Here is a 24,123-nt window from a genome sequence, read left to right as displayed (position 1 = left end):
GGCATTTATTAGACAGAAAACAGAGGACAGAGATGAGGGGGATGTAGGTGTTTGTTCTAATTTCATGGTGTCCTAGAATTTTCCACTAAAGCTGCTGAACAAGACCACATCAAAATTTAAAATGTCTGTGTATCAAAGGATACAGTCAATAGAGTCAAAAGGTAGCCCACAGGAAGGGAGAAAATATTTGCAAAACAATATCTGATAAAGGGTCTACTCTTATAACTCTATAACAACAAGGCAATGGGCTTAAATAAACATTTCTTCAAGGAAGATATAAATATAGCCAACAAGCACACGAAATAATGCTCAATATAGTCAATCATTAGAAAAAAGGAAATCAAAATCACAATGAGATATCATCTGACATTCACTGTGATTACTACTATAAAATTAAAAAAAAAAAAACACAGAAAATCACAAGTGTTGCCAAGGATATAGAGAAACTGGAACCCTTCTGCACTATTAGTAGAAGTATAAAATGGCAAGGCTGCTATGGAAAACAGTAGAGAAGTTACTCAAAGAATTAAAAATATAACTACTATATGATCTAGCAATATCACCTCTGGATGTAAATCCAAAAGAATTGGAAGCAGGGTGATAAAGAGATATTTGTATACCCATGCTCATAGCTGGATTATTCACAATGGCCAAAAGGTTAAAGGCACACAAATGTCCACCAACAGATGAATGGATAAATGAAACACAGTATAAATATACAATAAAATAATATTCAGCCCTAAAAAGGAAAGGCATTTTGACATATGCCACAATATGCATAAACCTCAAGGACCTTATGCTAAGTGAAATAAACCAATCACAATAAGACAAATGCTATGATGCTACTTGCATGCATCTAGAGTAGTAAAACTCTTCAAAAAAGAAACTCACATAGTGATTGCCAGTGGTTTGGGGAAAGGCAAACTTGGAGGTTGTTTAATAGGCATAGAATTTCAGTTTTGCAAGGTGAAAAAGTTATGGAGATTAGTGACTCAACCATATCATTATACTTTATATGACCAAACTATACACTTAAAATGGTTATAATAATATATTTTATGTGTATTTTACTACAATTAAAAAATTTTAATATACTAAATAAATAATATTATTGATAGCTTCCTAGCTATATAATTGATCAATTGGTAGCTAGTTAACCAGATAGATTTTTGAGAAAAGTCATGAACTGAAAATAGAAATTTGGGAATCATACAAAAGCAATATTAATTTTCTTACACTGTATTCTCCTCCCTTCATCTATCAAATCTTGAATTTTCAGTGACTTTATAAATACAAAGGATTCTCATCGTATCCTCCCCAACACCTAAGTTTGACATGAGAGTCTGGTTTCATCAACCAGATGAAAACAATCTGAAGAGCAACAGCAGACATGGAGTGTCTGTAGCTGTGTTAAACTGCCACAACAAAGAAATTTCTACCTGCCTGTACACCTAATTCCAGCAAAATTAAAAATGAGAAGTGCATATAGAGGCGAAAAAAAAATAATAAGACTACTCTTTTGAGTAGTCTTATTTAAGAGTAGTCTTATTTTTCTAGAAAAAAATCCACTGTTTAAACATCATATTCATCCCTCTGAAATAATATCGTTCTTCCTACCTTGTTTGCGGACATCCTCAACAGCAGCAACCAGTTCTTCTTTGAGATCTTGACTCTCCTTAGCAATCTGTTCACCTTTTTCCAGAAAGTTCTGAGTGGCTTGCTCTACAGATGCGGCCAGTACATGGGCTTTCTTTGACCTTCCTTTCTTTTTACCAGATGGGCCTTTGTTGCTTGTGTTGACAAGTGTTGTCACCTTAAATACAAAAGAACAATTGTAAAATTGCTCTGCATAACTGTCCAGAAATAGTGTATTATTATCTCATAATTTTAAAATATCCTTTGTATATTAAATCATGAATACATCTCACATAGCGTCATCTTAAGGAAAATGTGGAATTATATGGATTAGCATATAAATTAATAGCTATTTATTTCCTGCAAGGGAAAAAAAACAAAAAGGATGTGAATAAAGGAGGAAGAGCAGACTTGTAAGTAGCTCAAAATTTTCAACCCACTGGAGGTTGTGCTTTCACAGATTGACAAATATAGTGCTGGTTAGAGTACCTAGATTCAGGGAGGAAAGAAAATAGAATAAACGGTGGAACTGCCTTTGAGCTTTCAGTCAGGAAAACCAGTACCCAAGTGAGCTCAAAAGTGAGGACAGAGATGAAATAGTAGTTAATTAATGGTGGACCATCAAAATGCATGATTTATGTGTCATTTTCCATAGGCTTTAAATGAAGATTCTTGCTATTTCCGATTTCATCTTATAAAAACAATGTGGTAAATTTGATCCGAAGAGCCTGAATGACTCAGTCTCAACATTTGGTTAACCTGCGAAAATTTCCAGAATAGAAACTAGATTTGCATTATCACTCCTTTTCTAGGTATCATAGTTTGGATACATATTTCAATTGCCAAACTTCTTTTAGTGCTACATCTAGAGCAATTCAATCTGCTAACAAAGCTTTTAATATCTTTTAAATACCTTATCTCCTATTGACTTCTGAATATTTTCTGCCAGTGAGAAGTCTGGGAGGGAAATGAATGCAACTGTTTCATATTCTCTTTAGCTAGTCATCTACACCTCTGCATTATTTTTATCAGATTCACAGGAATGTGGGTGTTGTAGTTTATTTGCACTGAGGTGTCTATCCTGCTTAGGAAACTAAACCTTTTATTGGAAGTTATCAAGAAAGCTAGTCGACAGAAAAGTTCTAAATGCTTTAGTCTCTGCTCTTTACTCCAAATTACAGAGCAAGCAAAGTGATTTGGCAAGTCACAATCAATGTCTAGTCAGTTTATTAGGAAAGATAATAATACCAGAAGGAAAAAAAAGTATTAAGAAAATGAACTAAGATGATGAATGAAGTAGAACCATTACTTCAGACGTGGTTACTATAGAAATGGGAACCATCATATTCAGCTTTCTTTTGATTGCTAACTAATTAGATACAGAGAATTAAAGAAGGACTCTGTAAGGACATTTAAGCACAAAGACTAGCTAAAAAAAGAAAGATAAAATCATTAAGAATAAGACTGCCAAAAAATGGTAGTTAGCTGTAAAATGTATATGGAGTCAGTCACACTTTAGAGTCTTTCCAGTTCCACCTACAGAAAGTGCTAGTCATTCAGTTGTGTCTCGCTCTTTGCAACCCTAAGCACTGTAACCTCTGTCTGGAATTCTCCAGGTGGGAATACTGGAGAGGGTAGCTATTCCCTCAGAGAAGGCAAGGGCACCCCACTCCAGTACTCTTGCCTGGAAAATCCCATGGACGGAGGAGCCTGGTAGGCTGCAGTCCATGGGGTCGCTAAGAGTCAGACACGACTGAGTGACTTCACTTTCACTTTTCACTTTCATGCCTTGGAGAAGGGAATGGCAACCCACTCCAGTATTCTTGCCTAGAGAATCCCAGGGATGGGGGAGCCTGGTGGGCTGCCATCTATGGGGTCGCACAGAGTCGGACACGACTGAAGCAACTTAGCAGCAGTAGCAGCAGCTATTTCCTTCTCCAGGGGATCTTCCCAACCCAGGTATCAAACCCAGGTCTCCTGCATTGCAGGCAGATTCTTTATCATCTGAGCTACAAGGGAAGCCCCAACTTACAGAGGCAACCTTCAGAAGACAGACAGTATGTCTCCAAAGTCACTTTTCTGGGAGACAAGAGCATTCTCCTTAATGTGGATTTACATTAACACATTGACGTATAAAATATATGACACTAAAAGATGAACTCCCAGGTCGGTAGGTGGCCAATATGCTACTGGAGAAGACTGGAGAAATAGCTCCAGGAGTGAAGAGGTTAAGCCAAAGCGAAAACAACACCCAATTGTGGATGTGACTGGGGATGGAAATAAAGTTCGATTCTGTAAAGAACAATATTGCATAGGAAACTGAAAGTTAAGTCCATGAATCAAGGTAAATTGGAAGTGGTCAAACAGGAGATGGTAAGAGTGAACATTGACATTTTAGGAATCAGTGAATTAAAATGGAACCAGAATGGGCGAATTTAATTCAGATGACCACTGTATCTACTACTGTGGGCAACAATCCCTTAGAAGAAATGGATTAGCCTTCATATTCAACAGAAGAGTTCAAAATGCAGTACTTGTGTGCAATCTCAAAAATGACAGAATGATCTCGGTTCATCTCCAAGGCAAGCCACTCAATATCACAGCAATCCAAGTCTATGCTCTAACCACTAATGCTGAAGAAGCTGAAGTTGAATGGTTCTATAAGGACCTTTTAGAACTAACACCAAAAAAAGATGCCCCTTTCATCATAGAGGACTAGAATACAAAAGTGGGAAGTCAAGAGATACCTGCAGTAAGAGGCAAGTATGGTCTTGGAGTACAAAATGAAGCAGAGTAAAGGCTAACAGAGTTTTGTCAAGAGAACGCACTGGTCATAGCAAAACACCCTCTTCCAACAACACATATTGAGAATGTGTGTGAGAAGACTCTACACATGGACATCACCAGATGGTCAATATCGAAATCAGATTGATTCTATTCTTTGCAGCTGAAGATGGAGAAGCTCTATACAGTCAGCAAAAACAAGACCAGGAGGTGACTGTAGCTCAGATCATGAACTCCTTATTGCCAAATTCAGACTTAAATTGAAGAAAGTAGGGAAAACCACTAGAATATTCAGGTATGACCTAAATCAAATCCTTTATGATTATACAGTGGAAGTGACAAATAGATTCAAGGGATCAGGCCTGATAGATAGAGTGTCTGAAGAACTATGGACAGAGGTTTGTAACATTGTACAGGAGGCAGTGGTCAAAACCATCCCCAGGAAGATGAAATGCAAAAAGGCAGAGTGGTTGTCTGAGGAGGCCTTACAGATAGCTGAGAAAAGAAGAGAAGCTAAAGGCAAAGGACAAAAGGAAAGATATATCCATCTGAATGTAGAGTTCCAAGGAATAGCAAGGAGAGATAAGAAAGCCTTCCTCAGTGCAAAGAAATAGAGGAAAATAACAGAATGGGAAAGACTAGAGATCTCTTCAAGAAAATCAGAGATACTGAGGGAACACTTCATGCAAAAATGGGCACAGTAAAGAACAGAAATGGTATGGACCTAACACAAGCAGAAGATATTAAGAAGAGGTGGCAAAAATACACGGAAGAACTATACTTAAAAGATCTTAATGACCCTGATGACCACAGTGGTGTGATCTCTCACCTAGAGCCAGACATCCTAGAGTGTGAAGTCAAGTGGGTCTTAGGAAATATTACTACAGACAAAGTTAGTGGAAGTGACTGAATTCCAGTTGAGTTATTCCAAATCCTAAAGGGTGATGATGTGAAAGTGCTGCACTCATTATGCCAGCAAATTTAGAAAACTCAGCAGTGGCCACAGGACTGGAAAAGGTCAGTTTTCATTCCAATCCCAAAGAAAGGCAATGCCAAAGAATGTTCAAACTACCTCACAGTTGCACTCATCTCACACACTAGCAAAGCAATGCTTAAAATTTTCCAAGCTAGGCTTCAACAGTATGTGAACAGAGAACTTCCAGATGTTCAAACTGGATTTATAAAAGGCAGAAGAATCAGAGATCACATTGCCAACATCTGTTGGATCGTGGAAAAAGCAAGAGAATTCTAGAAAAACATCTACTTCTGCTTCATTGACTATGCTATAGTCTTTGACTGTGTGTATCACAACAAATTATGGAAAATTCTTAAAGAGCTGGGAATGCCAGACCACCTTACCTGCCTCCTGAGAAATCTGTATGCAGGTCAAGAAGCAACAGTTAGAACCAGACATGGAACAATGGACTGGTTCCAAATTGGGAAAGGAGTATAAGTCCGTGTATTGTTACCTTGCTTCTTTAACTTGTACGCAAAATGCTGGGCTGGATGAAGCACAAGGTGATAATGAATCTATCAAAATGACTACATTGTGGTTCCTTTTCCGTAAAGGCAAACAAATGTCAACTTTTCTGTTATCTCATGGTTCATTACTGTATTAAGCACAGTTTAGGTAATGTTCATAATAGCAAGTCTGTATGAAGTATCTGTTATGTTTGTGCCAAAAAATAAAACATGGAGTATTACCAGGAAGGTCCTAAGAAAAGTGTGATTACTTTCAAATGCAGCAAATCATTTCAGTCCTCTTTTAGAAAGCAAACTCATTTACTCACAGGTGGAAGAACGTAAACGGATATAAGAGCACAGAATAGAGAGAAAATTAGGTGGCTCCAAAATGCTCATGTCTTAATCAGTTTAGAATACAGAAATAATTGTTAACTCTCCCCATTGTTATTCAGTGTTTTGTTAAAGTACAAAGTCAACCATTTAGATATGAAAAAAGACAGGACAGATATAAATATTATAAAGGTAGACACTAAATTGTAATTACTTATAGAGATTATGATAGTATCAAGAAAATACAAAAGAATTAAAAGAAAAACTATTAGAACTATTTGTGGCTAATACTAGACAGCAATACAAGTCAAGTAGATCAGCATTACCAATGAAAAATCTAGTTTAAAATATCCTATTCACAATAACCATAAATCAATATTATCCAAGATAACTGTAACACAAAATATAGAATGCTGTATGAAGAAAATTATAATTTTGATGAGGAACATAAAAGATGATTTAAATAATAAAGACACATACCAATGAGCCTTGGAGACTATAAACTTCTGTGCTTAAGTTTGACATTGAGGCTGGGACTAGGTCTGGGGCAGACATGACCTACAGACTTTTACCTATCTAGTGCATCTTCTTGGCAAACTTTTAAGAGATGATTATTCCGTAGAAACTCTTGGTTGAATGGAATGCCTCCACTTACCCTAACCAGGCACTGTCTAATCCCCACACCAACTTTCACCCAACAGTCATTCAAGATCTACACAGTCCCATTACCTCTCTAACAATTTGTAAGCATATCTTTTGTGCAGATTAAAAAAAATATAGAGAACATAAAGTTTCAGCAACAGATATGCAGAGTAATAGCATGAACACTGAAATGCGAAAATGGACATGGTGTTTTCTAGGCAGTAAGGAGACCATTCTCACTTGAGAAGGGGGCTGTACATCAATGATATAGAAAACAAGGTTAGACACATGTGGTGGAATAAAACTTTGAAAGGTTCTGAAAGCTGAGCGAAGGAGTCTAGATTTTATTAGTCAGTGCAAATATATTTTTTGAAAATGAGAAGCATATTTGTTAGTGTCCTTGTTCTCTTTCCATTAATTTCTCAGGCCACTGAAATTTTACTTTCATCCCCACACATCTTGAAGCAGAGTCCTCTTTAAACTGATCTCTCACTAAGGTAGTTAATGAATTGCCCGAATCAAATTATTTTTTTCTTATCAGACTACTCTGTCTCATTTTGTGCTATTGACCCACCTCTTCTTTCTCCTAGAAATATTTCCTGGCTTGTTCTCTTAGCAACATATCTTCCTTCTCCAAACTCCAATAGCTTTTAGAAGGGCCATCAAGCTTACGTCTTTCTGTCCCTACCTTTATCTTCTCCCTCCTACATTAGTAAAGACTTGCTGCTTCCACCAACCTTTACTTTAAAAATTTATTTTGTTGAAGTGTAGTTGATTTACAACATTGTATTAATTTCTGCTGTACAGTGAAGTGATTGTTATATAACTTTTTCATATTCTTTTCCATTATGGCTTATCACAGTATATTGAATATGGTTTTCTGTACTGTACAGTAGAACTCTGTTGTTTGTACATTCTATATAAAATAATTTGCATCTGCTAATCCCCAACAGCCAATCCATCCCTCCCCCACCTCTTCTCCCTTGTGGCAACCACAAGTTTGTTCTCTATGACTCTGTTTCTGTTTTAAATATAAGTTCATTTGTGTACTTTTCAGATTCCACATATAAGTGATATCATATATTTGTCTTTCTCTTTCTGACTTACTTCACTTAGTATGATAATCTGTAGGTCCATCCATGTTGCTGCAAATTGCATTGTTTTATTATGTTTTTATGACTGAGCAATATTCCATTGTGTGTACATATATATATATACACACACACACACACACACATACATATACCACAATTTTATCGATTCATCTTTCAGTGGACATTTAGGTTATTTCCATGACTTGACTATTGTGAACAATGCACTGTGAACATAGGGGTTCTCGGATCATTTCTAAGTATAGTTTTGTATCAACACTCTTTAAGTGGATCTACTGATCACATCATTCAGACTCATTAGCTGTGTCAACTTCTCTCTAAATTTTCAATAAGGTCCCTCTCAGTACATTCCTCAATCTTAGCTTAAAAGGATACTTGACTTTATTTAGTCCCACCTCAAATATTTCCTCAAAGTCTCTGCCTCTCATCAAAGAAGAGAAAAAATCCTACAGTTCATAGATGAGAGTATAAGTGGTCAATGGTCTTGCCACCTTGACATAATGATGATCCCAGTGAACCCTGGCCAATGGAAAAGCTCAGCAATAGTCAGAGGCTTGGCACCTATTTTCAGATATGTCATGGTATGGTGCTGTTGTTGTTCAGTCACTAAATCGTGTCTGACTCTCTGTGACCCCATGGACTGCAGCATGCCAGGCTTCCCTGTCCTTTACTATCTCCTGGAGTTTGCTCAAATTCCTATCCATTCAGTCAGTGATGCTATCTAATCATCTCATCCTCTGCTTCCCTCTTCTTTTTTTGCCTTTAATCTTTCCCAGCCATCAGGGTCTTTTCTAATGAGTTGGCTCTTCCCATCAGGTGGCCAAAATACTGGAGCTTCAGCTTCAGAATCAGTCCTTCCAATCAATATTCAGGGTTGATTTCCTTTTGGATTGATAGGTTTGATCTCCTTGCATTTCAAGGGACCCTCAAGTCTTCTCCAGATCACAATTCAAAAGCATCAGTTCTTCAACATTCAGCCTTCTACATGGTCCAACTCTCACATCCACACATGACTTCTGGAAAAACCATAGTTTTGACTATACAGACCTTTGTCAGTAAAGTGTTGTCTCTGCTTTTTAACATGTTGTCTAAGTTTGTCATCGCTTTGCTTTCAAGGAGCACATCTTTTAATTTTATGGTTACAGTCACGGTTCACAGAGTTTCAAGCCCAAGAAAATAAAGTCTTATTACTGCTTCCACTTTTCTCCCTTCTATTTGCCATGAAGTGATGGGATCAGTGTGATATGAGTATAAAACTCATAGACTTCTCATCACCTAATATTCTATTATAGGAATAGACCCTCCATTCTTATACAACAGTAAGTAATGCAGTTAGCCAACACCACATCATCCTTTCTTTTTCTTGCACTTTGTTTTATTGTAAGACAACTTATCTGACTACATCTCTTCTATTTGATCAGTTCTCTGCTTCCTGGACATATAAGTGCAATAAACACAGAAGACTTTTTCCAAAATGATAAGCAATGGTGAGAGCACTAAGGCATTTTGTCTTAGCAATTGTGTCCATAACCAACAACAGTGTAGTTTGTCTAAGCCTTACCCATAGGGCAGTTGATTCAAAGTAAGCTCTGGAGATTAGCACTGTCACCTAGGAACTGTTAGAAATATAGGCTCTAAGGCCCACTCCAGACCTACTAAAAGAGATTCTGTATTTTAACAAGATTCCTAAGTAATTCATATGCCCAATAAAATCTGAGAATTACTGAATTCTAGAAAAATGATTATCAGATTTATTATACTGTAGAGTCACCTTGATCTTGTTAGAAGGCAAATTCGTAGATCTTACAGTGCTTCTGTCTATGTAGGTCTCTGCTAGGATATTTCACAATCATCACATAAAATTAGGTTATATATCATTTATAGGCTTTACTTTCAGAAACAGAGGTTTAGGTGAAGCAAAAGAAAGTGAGAAAGAAATAGCAATGGCTTCTAGAGGTAAATCTTTCCTCTTATCTTAGGGGCCGTGACATACATAAAAACAATTTGTCAGTGAGTTGATCAAATAGTTGAAAGGCAATTTTCTCTATTAGGCAATCATAAGAAACTTGGAAAAGTAAGAGTATACAGATGTGAATGCTGTGACTTAAGCCAATATTTGAGCTCTCCAGAAAACCAATAAAAGAGAATCAAGAGTTGAAAATTAAAAAATAAAAATAAATAAAAGAATGATGACTTGGGCACCATTTTACTAGATTCATGTACTCTTCAGATGTGTGTAGTAAGACTTTATGAATTCTATTGCTGCACTGCTCTGAAGCATTTTATTTGTCATAATTACTCAGCAAACATAACAGAGAGCTTTGATTACTATTGCAGCTTAAAAAAAGCAAGAGTACTGTGAGGTGACTATTTGAAAACAAAATTATCAAAAACAAGTTATTTATTCCAGGAGCAACTAAAGATAAATGAAAAACTTGTTAACGAGGAAAACTCTTTAATGGAGTTAAAATGCTCTAATGGTAATAGAATCTTAAGTCAGGTTTTGAGAAGTACCAAGTTAAAAAATTATTACCAAAAAAAAAAAAAATTACCAAGTAATGAGTCAAAATGAAGTCTTCCTTGAATAACTCCCAGATAACCTAATCTATCTGGGGCTTCTCTGGTGGCTCAGAGAGTAAAGAATCTGCCTGCAATGCAGGAGGCCCAGATTTGATCCCTGGATTGGGAAGATCCCTGGAAAAGGAAATGGCAATCCACTCCAGTATTCTTGCTTGGAAAATTCTATGGACAGAGGAGCTTGGTAGGCTACAGTCTAAGGGGTCACAAAAAGTTGGACACAACTGAGCAGCCAACACTTTCACTTTCAACCTAATCTAGGGTTTCCCTGGTAGCTCAGATGGTAAAGAATCTGCCTGCAATGCAGAAGACACAGGAGATGCAGATTCAATCCCTGGGTTGGGAAGATCCCCTGGTGAAGGGAATGGGAACCTATGTCAGTATTCTTGCCTGGACAATTCCATGGACAGAGGAGCCTGGTGGGCTACAGTCTATGAGGTCACAAAGAGTGACTCGACTGAGTGACTAATGCACACACAGAAACAACTTAATCTATTCATTTAGTAATTATATAATAAGCATAAATATGGCTTCCTATATATGCTCACCTTGTGGTATAGCCCATTAAAAGCTATTTCCTTGCACAGAATCTCCATGAAATTTAAGGTATATGTATACTGTACATTTTGAAGAGAAACCAGCATGATGATGTTAGTGCTCTATCAAAAAGAAGTGATAATACAGACATAGTAGTCTCACTGATAGCTAAAGTAAGACTTCCATGTGATAGAAACTACTGCGTTAGAATTTCATATTGAACTGGTGTTTTTTCCCAAACAAAACTCCATACCCTGCTTTAGAAAAAAAGAAGTAACTACAAGAACCATAGTTATTGATGCTTCCACAGCTTCAGAAGTCAGAATTACAAACGATGATCTTTTGTAATGATGTACTAGTCATTTTAAGAGGAATAAGAATGGGGAAACAGTGGAAACAGTGTCAGACTTTATTTTGGGGGGCTCCAAAATCACTGCAGATGGGGATTGAGCCATGAAATTAAAAGATGCTTACTCCTTGGAAGAAAAGTTATGACCAACCTAGACAGCATATTAAAAAGCAGAGACATTACTTTGTCAACAAAGGTCCGTATAGTCAAGGCTATGGTTTCTCCAGTGGTCATGTATGGATGTGAGAGTTGGACTATAAAGAAAACTGAGCACAGAAGAATTGATGCTTTTGAACTGTGGTGTTGGAGAAGACTCTTGAGAGTCCCTTGGACTTCAAGGAGATCCAACCAGTCCATCCAAAGGAGATCAGTCATGGATGTTCATTGGAAGGACTGATGTTGAAGCTGAAACTCCAATACTCTGGCCACCTGATGTGAAGAGCTCATTCATTTGAAAAGACCCTAGTGCTGGGAAAGGTTGAGGAGGGCAGGAGGAGAAGGGGCAACAGAGGATGAGATGCTTGGATGGCATCACTGACTCAATGGACATGAATTTGGGTAAACTCTGGGAGGTGGTGATGGACAGAGAGGCCTGGTGTGCTGCGGTTCATGGGATCGCAAAGAGTCGGACATGACTGAGTGACTGAACTGAACTGAAGAATAATTCTCATCACTTTGTCTTTGAAATTTCTTCCGAGTTATCTGATATTGACAAGGTAGATCAGGATGTTTGTTCACTGATAAGTGAACTGATAAGTGAGTCCTGGAAGCATGCATTCTTAAGCTTTGAAGGTAAGGTTTTATTATATCTAAAACAGACCTGAACTGCCACTAGTTGATTACTGCTATAAGGAAATCCTATATGTAATGTTTCCCATTTATTATTTTTGGTAGACTCATTCCCAACTTTAAATAGGGCCTTCTCACTCAGATGCTTTGGTATCTTTCCCCAAATACTTTATCTTGAAGAGTATACAGATAGTTTCCAACTTATGATGGTTTGACTTACAGACTTTTCAACTTAACAATGGTGAGAAAGCAATATACATTCAGTAGAAATACACATTTATTCTTAGAACATTGATTTTTGATCTTTTCCTGGGCTAGCAATATGTGCTATGATACTCTTTCGTGATGCTAGGTAGAGGCAGCCTCAGTTCCCAGTCAACCCACCATTCCATAATCACAAGGAGAAACAATGGATTCACTTATAACTATTCTGTACTCATCCAACTATTCCATTTTTCACTTTCAGTACAGTATTCAATCAGTTACATTAGGGATTCAACACTTTATTTAAAATATGCTTTAGTTATCCATATACATGTATCTATTCTTTTTCAAATTATTTTCCTATGTAGGCTAAAGAATATTGAGCAGAGTTCCCAGTGCTATATGTTAGGTATATGTGTAACTGGATCAGATTTTTGTACACTTGAAAATTACATAACATTGTAAATCAACTATAGCCCAAAGTAATTTTTTTTTAATTTTTGAAAAAATAAATAATACAGGTTTTGTGTAAGATGATTTTGCCCATCTATAAAGCTATGTTCAAAGCACATTTAAGGTAAGCTCTATTAACATCTGATGTTCAGTATGTTAGATTAAATGAATTTACAACATGATACTTTCAACTTACGATGAGTTTATCAGGACATAACCTCATTATAAGTCAAGGAAAATCTGTTAACAACAAAAAGCAGATCTTTAAAACTAACCCTAAAAAGATATTCTGTGATTGGGTTTGAGGAATTTCTATGGCCAAGATGAAGAGCCAGTTATAGATACATTAATTTTTTTTTCTAGGATAAACTTTCTCTGGTTACAATTTACAGAGTGAATGAGTTGGGCCGCGGATCACCCATTCATTTTTAGATTAGAAGTGATTCAAACTTACTTCCTAGCAAGTTTCTCACCAGCATCTACAGCCAAGAGAAATAGACTGGCCTTCTCTTTAGGCACCTGTTCTTCAGAAAAAAAATAATTTTCTCTAAAATTTAAAAGATGTTAAATTAACATTTTCCTCTCTGTGTCAAGGCATGCTGTTTCATATTTAAGTAGCAGCATAATGAGCTAAATTTCCTGTAACCTCCAAGGAGTATGGTCTAGACTCACTGCCATCCAGAACTTGTCTGAGAGAAGCAGTATTCAGTTGTGCTTGAAGGAAGTTCAGGCCACCTCTCTTTCCACCTATTATATATCTCAAACACACTAAAAACAAATAAGCAAAGAGAGAAATGGTATTATACTGGACACTGGTGGAAATGTTTATACTGCCTCACTGTGATACCACTTATCTCATTGGAGGGGTACTCACAAAGGGTAGTAGAAAGCTCACTGTGTGTAATCTAAAGTCATAGATAAGATATCATTCTTAATGTAATACTGAGAAATCTTTGTATGATTCTAGTACTTTCAAGAATATTGGAACCTCTCCTTAGAAGCTGGTTTGAGTTTATTTCATGGACATTAAATTGTGTAATAGATAAACTGTTCCTTTTTGCACTAACTTTAATTAAAAAAAAGGATTAACCAAAGTCTGTGGCCCTATTATAAATGATACAGTCTAATGTTTACTATTATGATATTAGTCTCAATCTTCATTCATTGATACTCAAATTCATTTTTTAAAAAATCATTGTCATTTAAGGTATGTTGACGTTTCAGTATTTCATATATACTTTAAAATCTCCAAAAGTCTTTAATGGAAGACAGTTAAATATATCCTGTCAATTCAAAGATATACATTTTCCCCACACTTTTAAATATGCAAAGTGAGAATGAATTCTATAATCTTTACCATGTAAAAGGTACATCTGATAGAATTTTACTTTTTCTTAAAGGTATTTAAATATATATCTTACAATTGATGACAGCTCAGACTTGATAAAACATGTAAATCAAATAATCACATGAAACAAACTTGTTTAAAAGATCTAGTAACAACACAGATTTTCCTAAAATTGCATAACTTTCAAAATGTCTACACGTACAGCAATGAAAAATGATCCTCAAAATTAAGACGCTGAAACAGTGTCAGAATTCACTGAAAGAGCAACTGCTTAAAATCGGGTATTTTAAGTGAGTGAAGTGTTTCCATTTTTAAAAATCCTAAATGTTCTAAACATTAGCGCTCATCTGAGAAAATCCCATGCTATTCTTAATGTTCCCTTAAATTGAAGAATGACTAAATCATGTTCATGATTCACTATTTTGAATTCAAGTTTCAAATAAAATGAATAAAGAAATTAGACTATTACAAGAAAGACTAGACACATATAAATCTGAAACTGCAATAAATAAAAATGATTTTCCAATCAACACTATGTTGATTGGAACACTAAAGGATCCAGCTAACCAAAGCTTCTGTAACCTGAAAATTCATCTAGTCTTTTTACTATAATCTTTGACTGACAACTCCATTTTGTTTGACATCTTCCTTCTTTAAAGTCAGTGGATTCCAACACAGGGTGCAAACACTCTACAGAAGGTAGTAGATAATCCACCAGATCCAAGAAAATGCTCAGACATTATATTGGCTTTTTATCTAAAATAGGAAATTAAAAGTTAAGCCAGAGTAATGTTTCATACAACGACTTAAACTGGTGCCACCATCCCACTCCAGATGGCCCTGAGTCACAAATGACAAGTGGGGAATCTTGAAAGAAAGGTGAGGTCCACAAATCCAAGGAATTGGCAATGGTGACCTTACACTTCAATGTATACCTCGTTAAGAGGATTTAAGGATTATATTAACCAGTTTCTCAAACACATACAAAAACATCCTCACAAAGCAGACCAGAAACTTAAAAGGACCCCAGGAAAGAAACATGAGGTTAATGATAGTACTAAAAACGTGACCACCATTTAACTGTAAGTGAATGTAAGGATGACCATCCCCTTCCCCTCCCCTTTTAACTTTTTATTTTGTGTTGAGGTATAGACAATTAACAAACAAAGTTGTGGTAGTTTAAGGTGAACAGTGAAGGGACTCAGCCATATGTATACGTGTATCCATTTGCCCCAAACCCCCCTCCCATCCAGGCAGTCACATAACATTGACCAGTGTTCTCTGTGCTATAGAGTAACTCCCTGTTGATTATCTATTTTAAATAAAGCGGAGCATCTATGTTCATTCCAAACTTCCTAATTACCCTCCCTCTACATTTAATTCTCCAAGCCAGGCTTCAGCAATACGTGAACCGTGAACTTCCAGATGTTCAAGCTGGTTTTAGAAAAGGCAAAGGAACCAGAAATCAAATTGCCAACATCTGCTAGATCATCGAAAAAGCAAGAGAGTTCCAGAAAAACATCTATTTCTGTTTTATTGACTATGCCAAAGCCTTTGACTGTGTAGATCACAATAAACTGTGGAAAATTCTGAAAGAGATGGGAATACCAGACCACTTGACCTGCCTCTTGAGAAACCTGTATGCAGGTCAGGAAGCAACAGTTAGAACTGGACATGGAACAACAGACTGGTTCCAAATAGGAAAAGGAGTACGTCAAGGCTGTATACTGTCACCCTGCTTATTTAACTTATATGCAGGGTACATCATGAGAAACGCTAGGCTGGCAGAAGCACAAGCTGGAATCAAGACTGCCAGGAGAAATATCAATATCCTCAGATATGCAGATGACACCACCCTTATGGCAGAAAGTGAAGGTGAACTAAAAAGCCTCTTGATGAAAGTGAAAGAGGAGAGTGAGGAAGATGGCTTAAAGCTCAACATTCAGAAAACTAAGATCATGGCATCTGGCCCCATCACCTCATGGGAAATAGATGGAGAGACAGTGGAAACAGTGTCAGACATTATTTTGGGGGGCTCCAAAACCACTGCAGATGGTGATTGCAGCCATGAAATTAAAAGACGCTTACTCCTTGGAAGGAAAGTAATGACCAACCTAGATAGCATATTAAAAAGCAGAGACATTACTTTGCCAACAAAGATCCGTCTAGTCAAGGCTATGGTTTTTCCAGTGGTCATGTATGGATGTGAGAGTTGGACTGTGAAGAAAGCTGAGCGCCGAAAAATTGATGCTTTTGAACTGTGGTGTTGGAGAAGACTCTTGAGAGTCCCTTGGACTGCAAGGAGATCCAACCAGTCCATCCTGAAGGAGATCAGTCCTGGCTGTTCATTGGAAGGATTGATACTGAAGCTGAAACTCCAATACTTTGGCCACTTCATGAGAAGAGTTGACTCATTGGAAAAGACCCTGATGCTGGGAGGGATTGGGGGCAGGAGGAGAAGGGGACGACAGAGGATGAGATGTCTGGATGGCATCACCGACTCGATGGACACGAGTTTGAGTAAACTCCGGGAGTTGGTGATGGACAGCGAGGCCTGGCATGCTGCAATTCATGGGGTCGCAAAGAGTCGGACACGACTGAGCAACTGAACTGAACTGAAGTATACTGTGTAAAAGCAACTGTCAAAAGTAACAGATTAAAAAAAAAAAAAAAAAGAAATCTTGCAGTAACCTTAAAAAGAAAAAAGAAATCCAAATTCTAACATGGACCAGGAGATTTTCACCTAAATCCTGCTGCCCTTAAGTTAACAATAAAACAGAGAATCAAATGGTCAGGCTATTCAGAAGCATAATTTCTTTATCCTTACCTAGTATCTTAAATGTATTTAAAGAAAATTTTCCAGCGGGAAAGTAGTAATATAAACTTGATCACAGGAAATAAAAATGGTGTGTTCATTTTCTCAAACACTTTGCAGTAGCCATTAAATGTATCTTTTCTCTTTTTCTCCCCTCACTTCCTCTCTCCCCCTCTTCTTACCCCCTCTCCCCTGTATGTATGTGTACATAAGCACACTCACCACAGATACAGAAGAGAAAATACAGGCTAGAAGTATTACTATACCATTTTAACTTTTATGTTTTTTTTTCATGACATATATTTTAATTTTTTTATGCTTAAGATTTAGTTAATTGCTGAAGTCATATCCAACTCTTTGTGACCCCAAGGACTGTAGCTCACCAGGCTCCTCTGTTGAAGGGATTTTTCAGGCAAGAATACTGGAATGGGTTGTCATTCCCTTCTCCAGGGGATCTTCTAGAACAAGGGACTGAAGCTTGTTGTGTCTCCTGCATCTCCTGCACTACAGGTGGATACTTTATCATCTGAGCCACCCATTTACTGGGCTGTAAGCACTGTACAAAGAGATCCATATCACATGTCGCTCATTCATGCGTACATATATTCAGTAAGTATTCAATATGGATGATATACCAGGGAGTGTTTGGATGGTAGGAATACTGTAGTGAACAAGGCCAGGTTCCTGGCTCTTGGAAAATATAATCAAATGGAGGAAATAGACAATAAACAAATAAACAAGTTAAAACAGACTTCCAACTTAATTTGGAAATGTTACTGTTCCTAACTCATCAAAAAGACATCAAAGCCATAAATGCACAAGAAAAAGGTATAGAGAGAAGATGACAGGAGATGACTATGGGTGTCAGTAGATCACTGAAGCCAACAAAATTTTTGAAGCTGGGAAACAGAAGGACATGAGGGTAACTGACTCAGTAGACCAAAGAAGGGTGGCACATATGCCCTTAGCAATGGGAACATGACGGTTCATGCTGCAGAACTCTCAAGAAGTTCAGGACTCCAAGGTCAGGTACACCTCGGGAAGCAGGGGTGCTGCGAGGGGCTGAATAAAGTACATGTGACATATATATATATATATATATTCTTTTTGACATATATTTTTAAAATGCTGGAGAGGGTGTGGAGAAACGGGAACCCTCTTACACTGTTGGTAGGAATGCAAACTAGTACAGCCACTATGGAGAATAGTGTGGAGATTCCTCAAAAAGCTGGAAATGGAACTGCCATATGACCCAGCAATCCCACTCCTGGGCATACACACTGAGGAAACCAGAACTGAAAGAGACACATGCACCCCAATGTTCATCGCAGCACTGTTTATAATAGTCAGGACATGGAAGCAACCTAGATGCCCATCAGCAGATGAATGGATAAGAAAGTTGTGGTACATATACACTATGGAATATTACTCAGCCATTAAAAAGAATTCATTTGAAACAGTTCTAATGAGATGGATTAAACTGGAGCCCATTATACAGAGTGAAGTAAGTCAGAAAGATAAAGACCAATACAGTATACAAACACATATATATGGAATTTAGAAAGACAGTAACAATGACTCTATATGCAAGACAGAAAAAGAGACACAGAGGACTCTATGGGAGAAGGCGAGGGTGGGATGATCTGAAAGAACAGCATTGAAACATATATATCATCAAGTGTGAAACAGATCGCCAGTCCAGGTTGGATGCATGAGACAAGTGCTCAGGGCTGGTGCACTGGGATGACCCAGAGGGATGGGATGGGGAAGGTGGTGGGAGGGGAGTTCCGGATGGGGAACACATGTAAATCCATGGCTGATTCATGTCAATGTATGGCAAAAACCACTACAATATTGTAAAGTAATTAGCCTCCAACTAATAAAAATAAATGGAAAAAAAAATGTGTCAGATTCCAGATTCTGATAATTATGACATTTGAAATGTACATTTCAAGCCATTCTTTGAAAGTACTGATAAAGAGGCTTTAGATTCTTGGTAAACACAAAAATATAATGACTGGAATTAAAACTAAAATGAAAAATACAGAAGCCATAACATTAGCACTTCTTGGAACACAAGTGACATTACTAGTGTCACATAAAGGGAAGGACACTTGCAAGCCGCAGAGGATTCACTTAACACAAAAGCAACAAATTCTGAAACAAGATTTCTCCACTTGCATAATTAAAAATCGTTTTTCTCCAAAATCAAGAAGCAAAATAATACCACCAAACCTCTTCCTTTCTATTGTTGATTAGTCTTTACACTAGAATCAAAATTAATCATGACTAATAATGCGACCTCATTTTTTCCTTAAGAGAACCCTAAACACTAAGTGTTTCTAGATATGTCCAGGCTAATACACACACAGCACATGTCTGTGAGAATGAGGAAATGAAAGTATTATCTCTATTACTCCGATAACAACATGAAGCACTGAGAAAGTCACTTTCCAGAGCTCATAAAGCCCACTGAAGGAGAAGAATTCTGGTTTTAATTTGTCTAATACTGGCAGTTTATTCCTCTACGATAATGTTCAACACATATTTGCCTCATTTTACATACAGTACAAATTTCTCAAACCAAAAGCAACTGTATTTTATAGCTAGAAAATGGATGTGGCTACACAATTTCATTACAGTGTGCATGACATATCCCTTTTTAAAACGTTCCCTTTTTTTCAAAGATATAATTATATCATCTACTGACATTTTCTGAGTTTGATATGTAAGTGTACTTTATTATTCTCCCATTAAGCTACAAACCGCTGATAAAATGCCAATGGCTTGAATAAAGAGCACAGTGACATTTTACTGTAGGGTCATTGCGCTATGGACAGAATGCCAGCCTTCCACTTGAATGCACTGCATATTGTCTAGCTGCGTTTCTTAAGCATCACTTCTCAAAGGCTTCAAGGTTCTTGGGAATTGTTGATGAAATAAAGGGGAAAACGAGCAGGTTATAATTATCTTGTCAAGATTCTTCTTGTGAACATTTATTTGGACAACTCACAAAAAAGCAAGCATCTCATTTTTTAATTCAGAATATCATTTCTCTTAAAAAATTGTATTAGCATCTTTGAAATTACAGAGTGGGGTCTAGAGGATCAGTCCTGAAGCAACACTGCAGATTGAATTGAAATGTCAGTAAAAGTGCAATGGAGAGAAGGCAGGCTTTGGAGCTACCATGTTTCATCTGGCCAAGAAATTACTCAGTATGAGACTCAGTTTTCTATTTTGAAAAATGAAGGTAATCATATATACCTCAAAGGTATGTTCTGGGCTTCCCAGGTGGCAAAAGCAGTAAAGAACCTGCCTGCCAATGAAGGAGACATAAGAGATGCGGGTTCAATCCCTGGGTTGGGGAAGATCCCCTGGAGGAGAGCACGGAGTATCCTTGCCTAAAGAATCCTCATGGACAAAGGAGCCTGGCGGGCTACAGACCATAGGGTCGCAAAGAGTCAGACACGACTGAGGCAACTTAGCACACACGCAAGGTATGTTCTGAGGTTTAAATACGACAGCTTATTTAGAATACTTAGCTCTGTAACAGAGGTGCATTTGTGTGTGCTAAGTCACTTTCCAGCAAGCTCCGGGAAATGGTGAAGGACAGGGAAACCTGACATGCTGCAGTCCATGGGGTCGCAAAGAGTCAGACAAGACTGAGCAACTGAACAACAAATCCTTTGTATCCTAAATAAATAAGTGGGAGATTATTAATTTTAACAAATAAGTTTCTGATGTCAAAATTTAGAGGGGTTAACCAAGGAGTCTCAGAAATTTTCAGGGATCCCTTTCAGGGATCTTCTAGAGTCATTTGGGTGTCTTATTGGAAGCCTTCTGGGGCTCATGGGGACCACTGCTGATGCCTGGGAAACATTCCAGTTTCTTGCATGCATGCACTGTGCTCAGTCATGTCTGACTCTTTTGCGACCCCATGGACTATAACCCGCCGAACTCCTCTGTTCATGGAATTTCTTTACCCAAGTATTTTATGAAGTTCCTCATAATTTTATTTAGATATGCACTTCATTTATTTTTCCATTATGTTTTTATAACCTTCTAAACTGACAATACCTATACAGCACCATTAAATGAGCTTAATTGCAAAATCTAAATTTGCATTTTCTTTACTTTTTTCATATAGACTATGGAGAATAGTTCAATAACTTTTAAAATTGAATATTTACACTGTGGAAAATTATACTTTTAGCAATGTGCTAGTGATTCTGAAGAGCAGGAGCTTTGCTCAGCCAGGAAGTCTTAGGCAGGTGTTTAATTAGACTAATTAACCTAGTCACTTCCGGTTTTCCATTTGCTCTTTGTAGATGCAGATAAGCAACACAACTGATTGCCTCATTAGACTATTTAAAACCCACTCACTTTTTATAGACAAGGAAATTTTTGAACTCAAAATTATAAACTCAAAAAATAACATGTGGTCTCATCTCACATATTTTTCTTGTTCTAACCACCATTTCTCTAATTTGATTTTTTCATATAACTTTAACAATATTAGCATAGGGAATAGAGTAATAAAACGTACTCCATATATAAAGGACATAAAAGCTACATGGTTTACTGCTCTCACAGCTTTTCTCAGCACGGATAAAATATGTCTTCTCTTGCCTGACTCACTTTCTTAAGAAGAATCAATATATTTTGTTGGTCTAGGGATCAAATCTGAAAGACTGGTCTCATTAGCACTATAACCACTTAAATCAACTGGCAATAAATCTCTTGTAGTTAGCAAAATCCAGAAGGAGAAGAAGAAAATATGACCTTCTTTTTCTTATGTTTCTTATTCCCCTACCTATAGACATTAAAGATACCTTCAAAATTCAATTTTAAATCACCAGGCTACACAACAAATCCAAGACCATTTTAGGTCCTGTTTATATACTCTTGAGTAGTGTGCATACAAATTAGGGTGTACATATACATGTATATATGTGTGTATATATATATATAGAGAGAGAGAGAGATAAATAGATATAGATACGGATATAGATATTTTTTCCCATCTGCAAACTGCTGGTAATTTTACATGGTCTATGCATCTAAGCTAAAATAAGCACAATCTCAACCCTGTACTTGGAGCCATGCAGGCCACAGGTCAGCTGGCACACAGACAAATGTGCAAGTAGCCAACTCACATGTACTTCTTTGCAATATCAATAGCATCTCATCACTTAATGTGCTTTAACTACTTACCTCTGGGCTACAGTGCATCTTCTAGGAGAAAGAAGGACCATACAAGATACATGGCAAGTCTACAGGTCACAGAGATTTTGTAGGAAAGAACAGGAGAAACTCTCATAAGCCATTAAGGGAAGAAGGTGTTTCATAATACATAACAAGACAATTCCATAATAAGGTAATCATATTCCAGAGCACTGATTACTAAAAAGGAAAAAAAAAAAAGGTAAAGAAGGATGAAAATAAGAGATGACAGGAAGCAGTCTTACAGTAGTTACATGATTAGATTTTCTTAGACACCTGGATAAGTATAGTTACAAGATCTGAGGAGATGCTCACAGACCCTACCCAAACCAAAGTATGCAATCTATTTATTACTAATCTTAGTTTTTAGTTAAGTCGCTCAGTCGTGTCCAACTCTTTGCAACCCCGTGGACTGTAGCCCACCAGGCTCCTCCGTCCATGGGATTCTCCAGTCAAGAATACTGGAGTGGGTTGCCATTTCCTTCTCCAGGGCATATTACCGACCCAGGAATAGAACCCAGGTCTCCCGCATTGCAGGCAGATGCTTTAAACTTTGAGCCACCAGGGAAGCCCATTACTAACTGTAGGATATTAGAAAAATTTAAACCAATATTCAGCAACTGGTCCTTCTCCCTGGATGGAAAGGAAAGTACATTCTTGGAGTACTTGCTCTGTAAAAGCTTTTTTGCTGAGTACTTATGATGCTTTCTCTCAATGAATCTGCACAACAATACTGAATAACGATATGAATCTTATGACAGAAAGCAACAACACCAGATGGCATCTTGTTTAAAGTCATGTAGAAGTCATTAGCATAGTCCATGTTTGCAGCCAGACCTGGGTACTCATCCTCTTTGCCTGCGAGCATGCTCAGTCACTTCAGTCATGTCCAACTCTTTGCAACCCGACGGATTGTAGCCTGCCTAGCTCCACTCTCCATGGAATTCTCCAAGCAAGAATACTGGAGTGGGTTGCTATTACCCCTCCAGGGGATCCTCCTGACCCAGGGATGGAACCCACATTTTTTATGTCTCTGCACTGGCAGGAGGGTTCTTTACCACCAGCTCCACCCAGGAAGCCCCTCATCGCCTGATCATCCTTTATTTTATGTTTGCATAGCAAGACAGATTTTGACAATTTAGTTAGAGATATTTTGTTTTATAATATAAAACAAACATTTTACATATTTTATCTGGGTTTCAGATAAAATTGATATAAAGTCAGCATTATGGCATGCTACATTTGAAAGACAGGTATCATCACAAAATTAGAATCACAACTTCTAATTACAATGAAAGCGTATGCAGCTCACTCTCTGGGCTAAAATTCTGAAATATGCACCCAATGAGAACATTAGACCAAACCTTTTCTATGGTCTCTTCTAGCTGAGATGTGCTATTAAACTGTGTCATTCAGCAGGAGAAGGCCAGGCAGTCAGGGCAGCACAATGACCAGGGCTGGGTACCCCAGAGTATGTGTGTTGTACAGACAGGCAACTCACTCCCGACTGACTTATGATTTCTTAAAAAGATGCTAGCACTGAATATGAATATCTCCAGGAAATAGCACTAAGTCTACTTCATCCCTTTAACATCTGAGAAGAGCAGAGGGTCCCCATGTTCCCAGGAAGGCTTCGAGAGGAGCCACCAGCTAAGGCAGGAAAACAAAAGGGCACATCTCCTGGGATTCAGAGAGCACCCAGCAATAAGGTCCCAAGGTTCCCCTTCCTGGGCTTTTTGCCCTTAAGAGGCATCATTCATCACAGTATGAGCAGGAACACGTGACAGAGAAGCTGACTGAATTAACTGAGAAGAGAATGAGTGAGAGAACCAGAGAAGTCCAGAAGAGAATGATGAGATCA

The 24,123-nt window shown here is 37.5% G+C and overlaps 1 protein-coding gene across 5 annotated transcripts in view; it reads right to left on the bottom strand.

Moving 5' to 3' along the window:
* Nucleotides 1-24,123, bottom strand: part of CTNNA2 (catenin alpha 2) — a 1,323,879-nt gene that overhangs the window by 1,031,827 nt on the left and 267,929 nt on the right. For all 5 annotated transcript variants that reach the window (XM_043917729.1, XM_043917730.1, XM_043917731.1 and 2 more), the window contains one exon: nt 1,618-1,813. In XM_043917729.1, the coding sequence (XP_043773664.1) occupies nt 1,618-1,813 (196 nt within the window). The remainder of the gene's footprint in view (nt 1-1,617; nt 1,814-24,123) is intronic.

The sequence above is a fragment of the Cervus elaphus genome, chromosome 11, assembly GCF_910594005.1.
Source record: "Cervus elaphus chromosome 11, mCerEla1.1, whole genome shotgun sequence".
NCBI lineage: Eukaryota > Metazoa > Chordata > Mammalia > Artiodactyla > Cervidae > Cervus > Cervus elaphus.
Note: the sequence above shows the minus strand (reverse complement) of the source record. Positions and strands in the feature narration are given on the sequence as shown.